The sequence below is a fragment of the Anomaloglossus baeobatrachus genome, chromosome 7 (genome assembly GCF_048569485.1).
Source record: "Anomaloglossus baeobatrachus isolate aAnoBae1 chromosome 7, aAnoBae1.hap1, whole genome shotgun sequence".
In the NCBI taxonomy this organism is placed as follows: Eukaryota; Metazoa; Chordata; class Amphibia; order Anura; family Aromobatidae; genus Anomaloglossus; species Anomaloglossus baeobatrachus.
Window position 1 is genome coordinate 298,874,042 of NC_134359.1, and position 18,279 is coordinate 298,892,320.

Here is an 18,279-nt window from a genome sequence, read left to right on the forward strand (position 1 = left end):
AAATTGGAGTCTAGGAGAGTAATAAGCAGCACGGACTGGTATATAATAGTATACTAGTATATGGAGGATATGCTCGCTGTGGTGCAGTTGTGTCGTTCAGGGTTATGGGGTACTCCGGTCCCGGGCGGTGTATAACTGGGGAATGTCACTTTGGTGGCCGTTGCCCGGTTCCGTGCCCTGGGTTTTTTTTGAAAAGGGGAATATTTACATGGGATTGTTGAATGAAGTTTATACGTGACGCCACTTGTGGTTTGCGGCTGTAGGGATGGCACCACCGCTGCACAGTTTTCACTATTGGGACTGATGTTAGACCCTCCGCAAGCAGGGCCAGGCCCCAGAGGATAGGTGTTGCAGGTGGGTGTTGAAAGAAGGTAGGCCACAACGGGAGTTTGGTGTAACTGGTTCTTTTTACTCACAGTAAGCTGGTAACTAGTCACCCGAGGCCGGCTGGTCTTAACCGCAGGTCCCCGTAGTCCCAGTGCCGGTTTAGTGACCTGGTGGCTTCTTTCCCCTGCACGTTTCTTTGGTTGGTGGGTCTCCATGGCGTAGAGCAGCTGGGGGTCCCTTCCTGGCTGTCTTCTTCAGCAGTCCGTATGATGGTAGCGTGAACCCTGTGGGGTTGGAGTCTCTGGTGATGTGTCCGGTTCTCCCTTTGCTACTGAGTCCTGAACGTCAAGGTCAGTGAGGTCTTTGATGATCCCCTCACTGTGCAGATTTTATCAGGTCTGCCTGGAGCTTTTGTCAGGCCTAAGATTCTGTACCCCGTTGGTGCGTAGTTCTGGGAGTACTCCACCGGCAACTAACCGCCTGGGCCATCAAGTCACTGTTCACTCCGGTCAGTTCGTCTGCTCACTTTCACAGTCTCTCCTCTACTTCCATCATTAATGTGTGTCTTCTTCACGGTCTGACTCTCCACTGTCTGCCCCTCTCACCTGGTTGTTTAGTGGACTGGAGTGGCTCCACCGCTAGGCGGCCATCCATTGGTCTGACCCTATCCATGTACCATTCTATGGGGGAAAACAGGGATTACCTGGAGTGTTTGTGTGTTACCGGCACTGGTTTTCCGAGTCCCTAGGGGGTAGGCCCTGCTTCCCGGTGGGGACGCAGTACCTTGTAGCTCCCTGATGGCTTCAGGTGCGCCACACAGTATATAGAGGATGTGCCCTGTGTAGTGTACTATATAGAGGATCTGTCCTCTGTGGTGTCTTATATAGAGGCGGTGTCCCGTGTGGGGCAGTACATGGAGGCGGTGTACCGAGTGGTGCATCTTGTTTTAAAGCCAAGAGACTCTAAACACTGATTTGTCCAATTTGAAAAAAAGGTGGTCCTCTTTATGGATTGAATGTAATGTCCCCTGTCCATCAGGGTGTCAGACAGTGGTGGAGGAACATTTATGTCATTCCATCGTATTTATTCAGAGAGCAGCTTGCTAGTCTATTTTGTCTCCAGATTTTGTCTCGGGTTTTGTCCCTCAAGGTACTGACCTGGTTAGTTAGATTACTCTTGCCTCCGACTCGCTCCACCAGCCAGCAGCTACCCCTGGGCACAATCCAGAGGATCCCGCAGTAAGTCCACATTCGTGTGAAAGGGTTTTGGCTTTGGTTCCTCTAGGATCTATTAAAGTTAAGTCTGTCCGAGGTCGCATTTCTAAGCTAATAGTTTCAGACAAACTTTACATATTTCAGGAAAGTTATATGTGATGCCCTGGACTAGCGAGAGGGTCACAGACAGGCCCTTACACTCAGGGCTGTATTTTGCCTTCATGCTGCCCTAGGCACTTTAAGTGGTCGCGCCCCTTATTGACAACGTAAAACTGAGTTTTCGCACACGACATCTGTTTAAGGCACATCTACTCTGTAAAACACTTGAAAAAGTATCAATGAGAAACGAAGGGCACTAACCCCCCCCCCAATGGGGATCACCACGGGCACATCAAAACATAGCATGAGTATAAAATATTCCCACCACACCGTCCCCACTTATATACTGTGACTGTCACACTGCCCCTAATAAACTACACACTGCCCTCCCTTATAAATTATACCCACCACACCTTCCTCAATTATGAAATATGATCTGTACATTGTCCTCACATCATGCTGCCCCCTCCTCACAATGTCCCATGCATGCTGCCCCCTCCTCACAATGTCCCATGCATGCTGCCCCCTCCTCACAGTGTCCCATGCATGCTGCCCCCTCCTCACAGTGTCCCATGCATGCTGCCCCCTCCTCACAATGTCCCATGCATGCTGCTCCCTCCTCACAATGTCCCATGCATGCTGCCCCCTCCTCACAATGTCCCATGCATGCTGCCCCCTCCTCAGTGTCCCATGCATGCTGCCCCTTCCTCACAATGTCCCATGCATGCTGCCCCCTCCTCACAGTGTCCCATGCATGCTGCCCCCTCCTCACAGTGTCCCATGCATGCTGCCCCCTCCTCACAATGTCCCATGCATGCTGCCCCATCCTCACAATGTCCCATGCATGCTGCCCACTCCTCACAATGTCCCATGCATGCTGCCCCCTCCTCACAGTGTCCCATGCATGCTGCCCCCTCCTCACAATGTCCCATGCATGCTGCCCCTTCCTCACAGTGTCCCATGCATGCTGCCCCTTCCTCACAGTGTCCCATGCATGCTGCCCCTTCCTCACAGTGTCCCATGCATGCTGCCCCCTCCACAGTGTCCCATGCATGCTGCCCCCTCCTCACAGTGTCCCATGCATGCTGCCCCCTCCTCACAGTGTCCCATGCATGCTGCCCCTTCCTCACAGTGTCCCATGCATGCTGCCCCCTCCTCACAGTGTCCCATGCATGCTGCCCCCTCCTCACAATGTCCCATGCATGCTGCCCCCTCCTCACAATGTCCCATGCATGCTGCCCACTCCTCACAATGTCCCATGCATGCTGCCCCCTCCTCACAGTGTCCCATGCATGCTGCCCCTTCCTCACAGTGTCCCATGCATGCTGCCCCATCCTCACAGTGTCCCATGCATGCTGCCCCCTCCTCAGTGTCCCATACATGCTGCCCCCTCCTCACAGTGTCCCATGCATGCTGCCCCTCCTCACAATGTCCCATGCATGCTGCCCCCTCCTCACAGTGTCCCATGCATGCTGCCCCCTCCTCACAGTGTCCCATGCATGCTGCCCCCTCCTCACAGTGTCCCATGCATGCTGCCCCCTCCTCACAGTGTCCCATGCATGCTGCCCCCTCCTCACAGTGTCCCATGCATGCTGCCCCCTCCTCACAGTGTCCCATGCATGCTGCCCCCTCCTCACAGTGTCCCATGCATGCTGCCCCCTCCTCACAATGTCCCATGCATGCTGCCCCCTCCTCACAGTGTCCCATGCATGCTGCCCCCTCCTCACAGTGTCCCATGCATGCTGCCCCCTCCTGACAGTGTCCCATGCATGCTGCCCCTCTCCATGAGCTCCTAATGCTGCCTTCCTCTTTTCCATAATGACACCTCCATGCTGCCCCACTCATCATACTAAGACCACCACACTAGCGCTTATGCTGAGACACACACACACACACACACACACACACACTACCCCACTCTTGATATTGACTCCCCCTACATTGCTCCACTCCATACTGAGCCCACACATGCTGCCCCTTCTCCATAATGAGCTCCCAATGCTGCCCCCCTCTTCTTTTGAGTCCTTACACTCCCCCCCCATCGATATTGTCATTGCTCTATCCCTCAACCCTTGTCCTCTGTCTCTAGCATTGGCCCCTCTCTCCCATTCCCCCAGCAGCAGCCTCTCTCCCCCCGCCTCCAGCAGCAGCCTCTCCCCCAGCATCAGCCTCTCTCCCCCCAGCCTCCCCCAGCATCAGCCTCTCTCCCCCCAGCCTCCCTCAGCATCAGCCTCCCTGCTCTCAGCTTACCCCAGCATCAGCCTCTCTCCTCCCAGCCTCCCCCAGCATGAGCCTCCTCCAGCATCAGCCTCTCTCCTCCCAGCCTCCCCCAGCATGAGCCTCCTCCAGCATCAGCCTCTCTCCTCCCAGCCTCCCCTAGCATCAGCCTCCCTGCTCCCAGCTTCCCCCAGCATCAGCCTCCCTCCTCCCAGCCTCCCCCAGCATCAGCCTCCCTCCTCCCAGCCTCCCCCAGCATCAGCCTCCCTCCTCCCAGCCCCCCTCCTCCAAGCCTCCCTCCTCCCAGCCCCCCTCCTCCAAGCCTCCCCCAGCATCAGCCTCCCAGCCTCCCTGAGCATCAGCCTCCCTTCTCCAAGCCTCCCCCTCCCAGCCTCCCCCAGCATCAGCCTCTCTCCTCCCAGCATCAGCCTCCCTGCTCCCAGCTTCCCCCAGTATCAGCCTCCCTCCTCCCAGCCTCCCCCAGCCTCAGCCTCCCTCCTCCCAGCCTCCCCCAGCCTCAGCCTCCCTCCTCCCAACCTCCCCAAGCATCAGCCTCCCTCCTCCCAACCTCCCCCAGCATCAGCCTCCCTCCTCCCAGCCTCCCGCAGCATCAGCCTCCCTCCTCCTAGCCTCCCCCAGCATCAGCCTCCCTTCTCCTAGCCTCCCCCAGCATCAGCCTCCCTCCTCCCAGCCTCCCCCAGCATCAGCCTCCCTCCTCCCAGCCTCCTCAGTATCAGCCTTCCTCCTCCCAGCCTCCACCAGCATCAGCCTTCCTCCTCCCAGCCTCCCCCAGCATCAGCCTCCCTCCTCCCTCAGCATTAGCCTCCCTCCTCCAAGCCTCCCCCAGCATCAGCCTCCCTCCTCCCAGCCTCCCCCAGCATCAGCCTTCCTCCTCCCAGCCTCCACCAGCATCAGCCTTCCTCCTCCCAGCCTCCCCCAGCATCAGCCTCCCTCCTCCCTCAGCATCAGCCTCCCTCCTCCAAGCCTCCCTCAGCATCAGCTTCCCTCCTCCAGGCCTCACCCTCCCAGCATCAGCCTCCCTCCTCCCAGCCTCCCTCAGCATCAGCCTCCCTCCTCCAAGCCTCACCTTTCCCCTCCCAGCCTCCCCCAGCCTAAGCCTCTCTCTCTTCCCAGCCTCAGCCTCTCTCTCTCTTCCCAGCCTCCCCCCAGCCTCAGCCTCTTTCTCTTCCCAGCCTCTCTCTCTTCCCAGCCTCCCCCCAGCCTCAGCCTCTCTCTCTTCCCAGCCTCCCCCCAGCCTCTCTCTCTTCCCAGCCTCCCCCCAGCCTCTCTCTCTTCCCAGCCTCCCCCCAGCCTCAGCCTCTTTCTCTTCCCAGCCTCCCTCTCTTCCCAGCCTCCCCCAGCCTCAGCCTCTCTCCCCCCAGCCTCCCCTTGCATGATTACAGTGGACAAAAAGAGGCATCGCAATTCGCAACGATCATCAACTAACCTGTAAGGAGCCCATACATTCTAGGCTCTGCCTTACCTGCTCCGGTGCCCGCCGCCCTGCTCTGGCTGGCTCCTCTTCTGGCTTGCTCCAGCTGCAGACGCGTCCTCCTCCGCGGCGTGTGTCATCTGCAGCATTGGACGCTGCAGCACGGGGCAGTGAGCTGATTGTCGCGCCCGCGCGCCTCTGACCCCGGAAATGCAGGCCATGGAACTTCCGGGGTTAGTCAGCTTACTATGCCTGGCGCCCGCCATGTATTTAAATAGACAGCAGAAATGCGCCTCTCCTCCCTCCCACCCAACCCCCCCCCCCCCCGGAACACAGCCGAGTGTAACGGAGGGAGGGACGGGGGGCGGGGATGAAAAAAAATATTTTTATATATATATATATTTTTTTTTTGCTGCCAGAAAGTGCCGCCCCCCGCAACGTGCCGCCCTAGGCACGGGACCACGGGTGCCTAGTGGCAAATACGGCCCTGCTTACACTACACCTGTCCCCCAAAAAGGTACCAGCAGTCACCCAAAAACCCTGAGTCACCCCCATCTGTACCAGACGTCCACACCCGGGGGCGGGGTCAGGTGGTTGGCCACGCCCACTGAAGAGGATTGATGGTCAGGAGTGGGGAAAACCAGACAGTGAGAGTAACAGAGAACAGTACAGTACAGGAGAGGAAAGTGGAGTGTCAGTTAGGAGAAGAAGTCTGTCAGGGCCTAGGTTGGAGCCTAGGGACCCTGTGGCCAGGAGACAGGCGGTGGTGGCCGTCTGCAGGAGGCCGGGAGTAGAACCGGTGGAACCGTCAAGGCACCGAGGCAGGGTAGCAGCCCGCCGGTACCAAATCGGGGAGTCAAACCGAAACCGGAGCACCAGGAAAGGGTACTCAGACCCCGTACAAGGCCCAGAAACAACTGGACCAAGTCAATTTAACTGATTGCGGTCTGGACAATAGGTCCATTCCCACCCCAAGTCCCGAGAGAAGGCAACAGCCCACCGAGGGGGATAAGAAGCCACCGCCCAGGCACTAAGATCTCACGGGCCAGCGCCTGCGGGCAAAAGGGCTCCTCCAGCATCTACAAGTCGGGGAGCGGACTAACGTTGCTCAGGCATAGTAGTCACACAGCTTACAAAGGTGCAGGAGAAAGACGGACACCATCAACCCGAGTATGGGGAACAACGCAGCCAGCTGCAGGCACCGACCACCATACCGTTTTTGGTTTACCAGTGACTCCCGTGTGTTTCCTCAGAGTGAGTACACCAGTGCCCTCCGGCACCGCACCGCGCTACGCCGCCCTTCCCTCCTCTGGCATCATCTTAGCCCCCCAGCGGGCCCTGAGACCCACATCCCCTACCCACGGAGGGAGACAACACCTAGCTGCACCACAACACCGCACCCGGGAGCCCCCACCATCACCAGCAGCGGTGGTGCCAATAATCACCACGACCCGTGGGTGGCGTCACGAACAATTTCTATCGCAGCCCCGGCCGCGCACCCACCCGATCACCAAAACAACCACCCCTTCACAGAGCGACGTGACCCCCGGTCCGGAGGCGCTCGAGCAACCGACACACACCCGAGAACGGACCCGAGCCGCTCGGCAGCAGCAGCCAAGCGCGGGGCAGTACATTATCCCTTATTGTTGAAGAAAGAGGCCAAAATCAAGTAACCACTATAGTCACCTGCAGTACTCGGGGCTTCATGATGTAACCAAAGTAAATAAAGAGGGTGGAAGTTCACACACAACATTTGGAAGTGATTATGTGATGCTCCTGAATCTATCAGGGTGTCACAGGGAACTGCACTCCTTTCTCTTGTGAAGCCCCACAGGTGTTGTGTCGGTGCATTACCTTCAGGGACTCCACTCAGCTGGATCTGGTCACAGGTAGGAGATCTTCTTCTTGTCGTGACGCCACTCTCAGTATTGCGGCCAGTAGGGACCGCCACTGCAGGTTGAGGGTCGCCTGGGGCTGATGGTATGTGCAGTTAGTTGGAATAGCCTCCTGAGAGTGAGGCAAGCCCCAGGGCCCGATGTAGGTGCGTAGTACCACAAGGCGCAGAATAACTCCACACAGGCAGAATGTCTTTCAGGGTTTTTACTCACTTCAGGTGGCAGGGTGAGTAACCCGGGCGTAGCTGGGATGAACCAGGCGGGAACCAGGTGTCCTTCAGGCTGACTTGTGAGGGTGACTACTAACTCGCCTTCCTTAGCCCTTGGTGGTTTGGGGTAACCCCGACTTTGAGTCCCTATGGGGGTCACCCAGGGAAGATGCTGCAGCCTCTCTCCCCTTCGTTTGCCGTTTGCTTGTCGCCTGGACCAGGCCACTCCAGCTGCTTGCCTCCTGTGACCTATGGGCCCTAACTGTGGCTACGTGGCTGCGGCTTTTGTGGTGTTGTGGCGTGGGCTTTGAGAGCCCCACACCGGCAGGTTTAGCAAAAGAAAGCTGGATCTATCTCCGCTTCGGGATCTGCCGCCCGTTTGGGCCTGGTACTCTCTAGCAGTCTCCTTACTTCCCACTCCGTGCTCTTCTCTCTAGCTGAGATGGGTTTCGGGTAGCACTCCTAGTTGACCGTTCTCCCCCGTCGGTAGCCACTGCGCGGACGCTGTCAGACTCCAGCAGCCCAGGGGAAGGGGTCAGCTCCTCTCGGAGCTCCCTGGACTCTGCTCTGAACCGGCTCACATCTGGGACCTTCACTGCTGCTCCTGTCTGAGCTCCACTTTCCTGCTCCTCACTCCTCCACACTCTGCTGCAGACTCTAGACTCTTTACTCCTCCTTCTCTTTTCCCTTTTGTGCCTGCCTACGCCACCTAGCAACCAGACTCTCTTACCACACCCCTTGAGAGGAGATGGAGGCTTTTGGCCCCCTCCACTATTCCAGTGAAGGTGAAGGCTTTTCCCCCTCCTGGGATCCCCAGGGGTCCTCTCATAGGTACATGTGTGAGACCTGATTACTATGCGCCTGTGTTCCACACCCCGGTCAGCCTTCTGGATTACCTGTATTGTACTGTCCCCAGCATGGGTGCAGTACTCAGTGGTGCCTGACCAGGTCAGGGGCGCCACATTCCCCCTTAGTTATCACCAGCACGTCCTCGGGCTGCAAGACAACATTTTAAAAATGCATAAAACATTAAAACATGTAAAACATTTTAAAAGCACCAGGTACCATACATCACCACCCTCCACCCACAAGTCCGTTAACCCACCCAAAACCCTCTCACGTTGGCCGCGCCTTCAGCCACTTCTGGCAGGATGTAGAGGCGGCTTTCATGGGCTGGTGGTTTCAGGGTATACCTGGCCTGGTGGATCCGCGCCTTCAGCCACTTCTGGCAGGATGTAGAGGCGGCCTCCACAGTTGGTGCTGACCAGGTACCCTCTTTGTGGTGGAGAGCCAGGCCCCATAAACAGGCATGCTCTCTGGTCGCAGGCGAGCCAAGGCCCTATATACGGACGGGCTCCTCCTGGTTGCAGACGAGCCAAGCCCCTAAACAGGCTGACTCTGGTGGTGGTGGTGCCCTTTTGGTGTAACTATTTACACTGCGAGAGTTTGTGGCTATAGCCAGTTCATAGCCTTAAGGTTTATTTCTCACAATAGTTTATGTGGGCACATTCTTGAACTTTAAAACGTTGCAAAACAAACTTTCCAAACTGGTCAAAACTTGCTGTACTTTACTTAAACTTATGCAGACTCCTCTTCACCAGGGCTTGGGCCTGTAGGGCTGCGGCACCTGTTGCTTTCTTGACCTTTTTCTTCATCTGTGGTTGTCTCGTCAGTAGGTTCTTTCTCTGTTCTTTCTCTATCTTTCCTTTCTTCTTTGGGACATGGTACTACATCTAGGGCATACCAGCCTCTTTCTCCCTGATGCATAGTGAACTCCACTGAGTCTCCTATCTTCAAATTTCTTCCAGGGTGTCCTCTGGGCAGGTGGGCTCTCACATCCCTTCGATTGACAAAAATCCCTTCCTTCACACCAGGTGATACTATAAAGCCGTATCCTGATTTGAGGCTGAAATCTTTGACAATTCCTCGACGCAGGGGTCCTCTGATCTGTGCTTTGGCTCTTCTCAGGAACCGTTTTTCTTGTAGGTCTCTGGCCGTGACTTCTCTCTGCTCTGGGGATGGCGGTGCAGGGAAAGACTGGGTTCTACTGCGGCGCTGTGTCTTGCGGGCTGGATTCTGCGAAGTGCAGCTTACAAGCTCCCAGGTGGGGCGGTTGGGCAGGTCTTCTTCGTCAGCAGGAGGTGTCAGGTCTTCCTCGTCCCAGCGGGAATATGGCAGCATCTCCGGCTCTGGGACTAGCACTGCTGCTGGCTCCGGGGGCAACTCCTCAGCTTCTTGCCCTCCTCTCCCCCTTAGTTCTTCGCTGCACTCTGGTCGTGGCAGCGCTGGGGATGAGTGTTCCTCAGCTGGCCCAGGCGGTGGACTCTTCAGCGTGGTTGCTGCAGGGGTTGCCTTAGGGGTGTGCGGAGGGAGCATGTATCGGTCCACCATCTCCTGTGGGAACTTGGCCTCCAGGTCAGCCTTCAGCTGCCAGTATGCGGAGTCTTCACCTATCAGGGATTTCCTAGTAGGGACTTCCTTAGGCTGGGGAGCGGTGTCTGCTCTGGCCTTGCAGGCCGGGGTAAATGGTGATGCAATCTCTTGGCGGGCCGCGCCCTGTATGGCGGCGGCCTGGTCTTGGCGGGCCGAGCCTGGCGTGGCGGCGGCCTGGATCTGCGTCGCTGTTGCGGCCAGTTCTTGGCGGGCCGGACTGGGCATTGCAGCCGCGGTCTGAATTGGCGTCGCATCCCCAATGGGGTCCGTGCAGGTGGAGCTGGGCGTCGCTGCAGTGATCGGGGCTTGACGGGCCGCACCTGGCGGGGCTGCGGCCTGGTTCAGCATCTCACTTGCGGCTCGGACGAGCGTCGCTGCTGCGGTGGGGTCTTGGCGGACTGGGCTCAGCAGGGTGGCAGCCTGGGTCAGCGTCACACCTGCGGCACGGATGAGTATCGCCGTGGCAGTCGGACCTTTGCGGGCCAGGCGGGGTGTCGCTGCGGCGGCCTGGATTTGGCGGGCCGCACCTAGCGTGGCTGCGGCCTCGCTCAGCGTCGCCGCGCCAGGCGCCTCTTCTGGGACCGCGGTCGTAGCAGCAGGGGTCGGAGCACTTGCGCTGGCCGGGGCAACTCTGGACTCACCCATCGGTGGCACCATCGGGATCTGAGTCGTCGCCGCTCGATCTGGCAGGCGTCGCGCGGCTCCCTCCTCGTAGGTCCGAACCGCCGCAGCCATCTCCAGAAGCTCCATGCGTTCCTCTCTGAGCTGTCGCATAATCCTGGCCTCCAGCTGATCGCAGAAGATAGCAAGCTCCCGGCACCACCAGGCAGCAGAGCCTGGTTCTGGGTATCCACGTCCGGACTCCATTTCTTCTCTCTGCAGCAGCAGGCTTGTGGCTCCCTTTCCTTCCCGCCGTCTCTGAACGCTTCCGCTCTCTTCACAAGCGAGGTCAGAACTCTGCAGGGGATCTCTGGGTAGCCACACCTCTTCGTGGGCGGTAACTTCTTCCAGCGCGGGCTGCTGTTGTTTTTCAGCGCGCTTTTCATGGTGGCAATATGGCGGCGCTTCCAATTTTTCAAGCGGACCGCCCAGGCACATGGTCACCTGTCTCAACAGGTCTAGTCCTTATCCTGTTCGTGACGCCAGATGTGAAGCCCCACAGGTGTTGTGTCGGTGCATTACCTTCAGGGACTCCACTCAGCTGGATCTGGTCACAGGTAGGAGATCTTCTTCTTGTCGTGACGCCACTCTCAGTATTGCGGCCAGTAGGGACCGCCACTGCAGGTTGAGGGTCGCCTGGGGCTGATGGTATGTGCAGTTAGTTGGAATAGCCTCCTGAGAGTGAGGCAAGCCCCAGGGCCCGATGTAGGTGCGTAGTACCACAAGGCGCAGAATAACTCCACACAGGCAGAATGTCTTTCAGGGTTTTTACTCACTTCAGGTGGCAGGGTGAGTAACCCGGGCGTAGCTGGGATGAACCAGGCGGGAACCAGGTGTCCTTCAGGCTGACTTGTGAGGGTGACTACTAACTCGCCTTCCTTAGCCCTTGGTGGTTTGGGGTAACCCCGACTTTGAGTCCCTATGGGGGTCACCCAGGGAAGATGCTGCAGCCTCTCTCCCCTTCGTTTGCCGTTTGCTTGTCGCCTGGACCAGGCCACTCCAGCTGCTTGCCTCCTGTGACCTATGGGCCCTAACTGTGGCTACGTGGCTGCGGCTTTTGTGGTGTTGTGGCGTGGGCTTTGAGAGCCCCACACCGGCAGGTTTAGCAAAAGAAAGCTGGATCTATCTCCGCTTCGGGATCTGCCGCCCGTTTGGGCCTGGTACTCTCTAGCAGTCTCCTTACTTCCCACTCCGTGCTCTTCTCTCTAGCTGAGATGGGTTTCGGGTAGCACTCCTAGTTGACCGTTCTCCCCCGTCGGTAGCCACTGCGCGGACGCTGTCAGACTCCAGCAGCCCAGGGGAAGGGGTCAGCTCCTCTCGGAGCTCCCTGGACTCTGCTCTGAACCGGCTCACATCTGGGACCTTCACTGCTGCTCCTGTCTGAGCTCCACTTTCCTGCTCCTCACTCCTCCACACTCTGCTGCAGACTCTAGACTCTTTACTCCTCCTTCTCTTTTCCCTTTTGTGCCTGCCTACGCCACCTAGCAACCAGACTCTCTTACCACACCCCTTGAGAGGAGATGGAGGCTTTTGGCCCCCTCCACTATTCCAGTGAAGGTGAAGGCTTTTCCCCCTCCTGGGATCCCCAGGGGTCCTCTCATAGGTACAGGTGTGAGACCTGATTACTATGCGCCTGTGTTCCACACCCCGGTCAGCCTTCTGGATTACCTGTATTGTACTGTCCCCAGCATGGGTGCAGTACTCAGTGGTGCCTGACCAGGTCAGGGGCGCCACACTCTTATGGTGCATCCCCCATGGTTCTGGGATCCTAACTATTGGTATTGCTTCCATCAGCATTCAAATCCTAACCACACCTTACACCACACCCTGTCAGGCACACCAGTGGGTGGTCTAGCTGGAACAGGGCCACCCGCCTAGGGGTCAGGCAGACTGGTGGGAGGGAAGAAGTCAGAGCTTAGAGTCAGTTCAGTAGTAGCTCCCAAAGAGTGAGGAGCTGGGAGTTGGAGCCCCCTGTGGGACATTTGGTTAGGTCGCTGACAGTAGTCTAGGACCGGAGGAGTCGGAGACCCGGTCGCAAGGTATTGGAGAAGAGTTCCCAGACTTAGTTTTGGAGAACGGTTGGCAGTGGAAAATCTAATAACCAGACAGGTACCGAGCACAGCAGGGTACTGGACCCTAGATCAGGGAGTAGCTTCACACAACCTGGTAATTCACCTGTGGAGGATAGTCTCTTTATGAACTTTCCCCAAGAGCTCAGAGATCGAAGGCACCAACACAACGAGGGGGATAGGGCTTTCCAGCTTATGCAGCCTGCAAAGATCCCAAGTGTCAGCCATCAAGTGCACAGCTTCTCTATTTAATTATAGGGAGCGGGACCCCGACAGCTTTAGGCCGAGGGGTCACTCAGAAACGTCTAAACACAAGTGCATGGAGGCAGGCTCCAGACGGCCAGCAATACCAACAGGGACGGATTCCTGGACGAGCTCCGCAGAGTGGCAGCGGCACCCAGATACTTGGGTTACTCCTGTGTCAGAGTCTACTTAATGGTCGCATCAACATCCACCCTGCGTCCTGCCTGCAGCATAGTCTGCACCACGCTTCCCCACACCTCCACCATCCAGAGTCCCGGGGCCTCCCCTACCCGTGGAGGGAAAGTCATCTGGCTGCCCCACTCCATCTCCCCCGGGTACTCTCAACACCGGCAGCGGCGGTACTCCCCTTAAAGCAAAACACGGGTGGCGTCGCGAACACTTATCCCCTGTAAATAACCCCCTTTCATTTTCGAGTGGCCACAAGCCCCCGGGTCCGGAGACCCTTGAGCCATGGCAACCCCTTTTCTCAGCAGGCCGACTGCTGCCTGCAGGGGTGGTACAATTACATTTTTTATCAATAAAAGTTTTGTGGCTTCTTTGCTTTCTCTTATTTCTTGTTCTGGTGGTGGATTCTCTATACTACAAGCAGGTGGCGCCACTACAACTACTACAACTTCAATCCAACCCAATTTCTTTCTCATCTGAGTTGCAGGGGTTAATAGTGTCTTCTCAGAAAGTCTCCGCCTCTGATAAACTTTCACTTTCGTTTCCAGCCCTTTCACTCTACAATGGCGTCTGCTGAGCTGAGGGACGAGCTGGACTGCTCCATCTGCCTGAGCCTCTATACAGATCCCGTATCCCTGAGATGTGGACACTTCTTCTGCCGCTCGTGTATTGTGAGTGCGCTGGATGCACAGGAGGCGGCTGGAGTGTATTCCTGTCCTGACTGCAGAGCACAATATCCGGAGCGTCCGGCCCTGGAGAAGAACCTGAAGCTGAGGAACATAGTGGAGCGTTTCTCATCTACTCAGCCTGAGATGGAGGAGACCAGAATCTTCTGCACTTACTGTACAAAGTCTCCTGTCCCGGCTGTGAGATCCTGTCTGCAGTGTGAGAACTCCCTGTGTGACGAGCACCTGACAGCCCACAACAAGACGATGGATCATATATTAACAGAACCCACCGCCTCTTTTGGTCACAAAAAATGTTCCCTCCACCAGAAGGTTCTGGAGTATTACTGCCCGCAGGACGCGGCTTGTCTGTGTGCGTCTTGCTGTCTGGTTGGTGAACACCGAGGACACCAGGTGGAGCTTCTAGATGAGGCTTCTGAGAAGAAGAAGAAGAAATTGAGGGAATATCTGGATGAACTGAACCCAAAAAAAGCAGAAATTCAGGCAACAGTCCACAATCTGCAGGATCATAAGAGGAAGATTCAGGAAACCGCCTCTGACAAGAGGAAGAACATCAGTAAGATATTTATGGATATTAAGAAGAAGCTGGAAATGGCAGAAAAGAAAGTGATGAGCGAGGTCTCCAGGCAGGAGGAGAAGATTGTGTCCCTGATATCTTGTGAAATCGAGAAGCTGGAAATACAGAAGGACGAGATGTCCAGAAAGATGTGTCACATGGAGGAGATGTGTTGTGTTACTGACCCAATAAGACTCTTACGAGAAAGTGACATTACAGAGTGTAGTCATGGAGGTGAGGAGGACACAGGGGGAGATGGTGGAGAGGTCAGTTCTGAGGAGGATCTGGATGAGGGTCTGATCTCACTGACCTTACACCGATCTATGAGGGATATTGTCACCAATGTAACATCAGAGCTCGGGGTCCATGTCCCAGACATATTGCTGGATGTGGACACTGCTCATAGATGGGTGAAGATATCAGAAGATCTGAAAACAGCAACAAAATCAGAAGTACAACAAAAGAGACGAAAATCATCAGGAAGATTTGTGGATTACTCCCAGGTGTTAAGTAGATGTAGCCTCTCCTCAGGACGACATTACTGGGAGGTGGAGTGGAACCAGATAGGAGGATGTATCATCGGATTGTCCTATTCCAGTATAGAAAGGGAAGGAGAGCAGTCTGGTATCGGAGATAATGATAAATCTTGGGGTTTGGATATTTATGATGGAGAATGTAATGTATGGCACAACTCAGATGTAGAGACCCTCAGTATGACGTCAACATGTCCGACACTTGGCGTCTTCTTAGACTATGAGGCCGGGCGTCTGTCCTTCTATGAGCTGTGTGACCCCATCAGACACTTACACACCTTCACCGCCTCCTTCACTGAACCCCTACATGTTATCTTCTATCTAAATAATGGAGCCTCTGTGACAATAAGAAGCTGAGGCCAAGGTTAAATGTTAATGGGTGATTTATCCAGTTTTTTATTCACAATTAATGGGTTACGTCCATCTCATTAAGTGGTGGTATATGGATAAGAAATGACACAAGTTTCTTGACTTTCTTAAGGGTTTCCCAATGAGTATTTGGTGCATTTTTGACTGTATATTTTCATGCACAAAAAACCCCCAGCGTATTACATTAACTTCAAACTGCATGGGACGTCTCTAAGGGTTTTCCCACATTAGTGTATAGCATCCGATGCTATAGGCAAAGGACACTTAGCTCACACATTGCTGCGAGCGTGACCGAGTGTCCTTGTACTCTGATCTGATTCCCGAGAATCGTATCACAGGGGATGAGAAGGGGAGATTAATCTCTCCATCTTCTCCACTGCGTGTCTCGGCGTATAGAGGACTGACAGTATCCGAGTGCACTCCGACGTTTCACTCGCACCCATAGACTTGTATGGGTGCGACTGAATCGTAAAAAAACACGAGTTTTGATAAAGCAGAAATGCAGAAAAAATTGTATGTAATTAACAGGAAGTTTTCAAAACAAAGTGGTTTTATTGAAAAGATGACACAAAAAAATACCACGAAAAAACACACAGCCTAATTTACCTAATAGATGCTTGTTTTTTTATTGTATGTAAAAACATGGAGCGTTGTTTAGCAGCTGTCAGGCCCTTTCTGCACCATGATTTCCTGCTATGTTTAGTCCAGAGACGTTCACCATAAACCTGCAGATAAGGAAGGCCTGGTGATTAAACTGTTTCTATATGGACAGTTATCATTAAAGCCTCTCAGTATAAACTCAATACTCACCGGCTCTAAAATCAGGAGTTGTGAGTGGTCACCAGGACAGAGGATTGTAGGAGTTCTGCTCTGCAGCGCCGAGTGCTGCTGATGACCACATACTACTTTCCTTCTATGCCTTTTCTTATGGAAAATGTAATATACTGGTATAACACTGACATCCATATGGTTCATTGTATAAAAAGTTTATACATTCTTTTGTTGTAGCTTGAGACTTGGCGAGAACAGAAATTAAAATAGAGGGAGGGTATGCAGTCCTTGGTGTAAGCTGGGTGCGACACATTGAAATCTAAGAACAGGAGTGTGTGTGTGTGTGTGTGTGTGTGTGTGTGTGTGTATATACAGTACAGACCAAAAGTTTGGACACACCTCATTCAAAGAGTTTTCTTTATTTTCATGACTCTAAAAATTGTAGATTCACATTGAAGGCATCAAAACTATGATTTAAAACATGTGGAATGAAATACTTAAAAAAGTGTGAAACAACTGAAAATATGTCTTATATTCTAGATTCTTCAAATTAGCCACCTTTTGCTTTGATTACTGCTTTGCACACTCTTGGCATTCTCTTGATGAGCTTCAAGAGGTAGTCACTGGAAATGGTCTTCCAACAGTCTTGAAGGAGTTCCCAGAGATGCCTAGCACTTGTTGGCCCTTTTGCCTTCACTCTGCGGTCCAGCTCACCTCAAACCATCTCGATTGGGTTCAGGTCTGGTGACTGTGAAGGCCAGGTCATCTGGCGTAGCACCCCATCACTCTCCTTCTTAGTCAAATAGCCCTTACACAGCCTGGAGGTGTGTTTGGGGTCATTGTCCTGTTGAAAAATAAATTATGGTCCAACTAAACGCAAAACGGATGGAATAGCACGCCGCTGCAAGATGCTGTGGTAGCCATGCTGGTTCAGTATGCCTTCAATTTTGAATAAATCCCCAACAGTGTCACCAGCAAAGCCCCCCCACACCATCACACCTCCTCCTCCATGCTTCACGGTGGGAACCAGCCATGTAGAGTCCATCCGTTCACCTTTTCTACAAAGATACGGTGATTGGATCCAAAGATCTCAAATTTGGACTCATCAGACCAAAGCACAGATTTCCACTGGTCTAATGTCCATTCCTTGTGTTCTTTAGCCCAAACAAGTCTCTTCTGCTTGTTGTCTGTCCTTAGCAGTGGTTTCCTGGCAGCTATTTTACCATGAAGTCCTGCTGCACAAAGCCTCCTCTTAACAGTTGTTCTAGAGATGAGAAGGTGTGTCCAAACTTTTGGTCTGTACTGTATATATATATATATATATATATATATACTGTATATATGAGATGATGGGAGAAGATTACGTGTTGGGAGCCGGTGAAGGTTGTCCATTGTTCTAGTTCCCTCGCTGACCCAGAGGAGCCTCTGCAGGTCGTCAGCCTCGTGGTCCTTTCTGTTGTTTTCTGCATTGCATTTCATTATTGTGTTACATGTTTCTTATATTCTCTATTTTTTGTACCTTTTTATTTTACTTTTAATATTAAAGCCTAAAACTCCCACACCTTTGTTCCTGGAGTGATCTCTGAAGTGTTTATACACTGGAACATCATTATATAGACTGTTATAGATTAGGGATGAGCAAATCGGCAAATATTTAAGCTTGAAGATTCGTTCAGATTTAGGCTGAATCCACGTGTCCTGCAATCACCCATTAAAACAAATCCTGCAGAGATCCATTGACAAAATGATTTCTGCCAGATCCGTTTTTTTTAACATTGGAGTCTGTGGAGAACAGATCCATTAACGGATTCCTATTTATCTTCCATTTGAAATGGATCCTGTAGGGAAAAAACACAGATGCTTTTACAAATGCAATAATAACGGATGACTAAATAGCAATTCATAATAAATCCATTCTCCATAGACTCCAATGTTAAAAAAAATGGATCCGGCTGAAATCAGTAATTTAACAACGGACAAAAAAGTTGTGTTTGCAGAAGTTTTTCACACCGGATCTCTGCAGGATCCGATCTAATGGATGATTACTTGACACGTGAACTCAGCCTCATCCAGTAACCGGATTATCCCTCCCAAGGTTTCTGCAAACCCCAGAGCAGAATAACCCTAGGGTGAAAATAATACTCACCCCAGAGCAGAATAACCCTAGGGTGAAAATAATACTCACCCCAGAGCAGAATAACCCTAGGGTGAAAATAATACTCACCCCAGAGCAGAATAACCCTAGGGTGAAAAATAATACTCACCCCAGAGCAGAATAACCCTAGGGTGAAAATAATACTCACCCCAGAGGCAGATTAAGAGTAGCAAAGGCCCCCCAGCCCTGATATAACATGTGACATGTCATATCATCCCCTGTCAT

General features: G+C 53.7%; 1 protein-coding gene across 1 annotated transcript; it reads left to right on the forward strand.

Moving 5' to 3' along the window:
• Positions 1-13,547: 13,547 nt before the first annotated feature.
• On the forward strand, positions 13,548-17,441 carry LOC142246509 (E3 ubiquitin/ISG15 ligase TRIM25-like). The gene has a single exon (XM_075319571.1). The coding sequence runs from the start codon at positions 13,548-13,550 to the stop codon at positions 15,114-15,116; it is 1,569 nt and encodes a 522-aa protein (XP_075175686.1). The 3' UTR covers positions 15,117-17,441.
• The last annotated feature ends 838 nt before the right edge of the window (positions 17,442-18,279 follow it).

What these genes read in the sequence shown, in the direction of transcription:
- LOC142246509 (XM_075319571.1), top strand. Translation starts at nt 13,548, where the DNA reads ATGGCGTCTGCTGAGCTGAGGGACGAGCTGGACTGCTCCATCTGCCTG.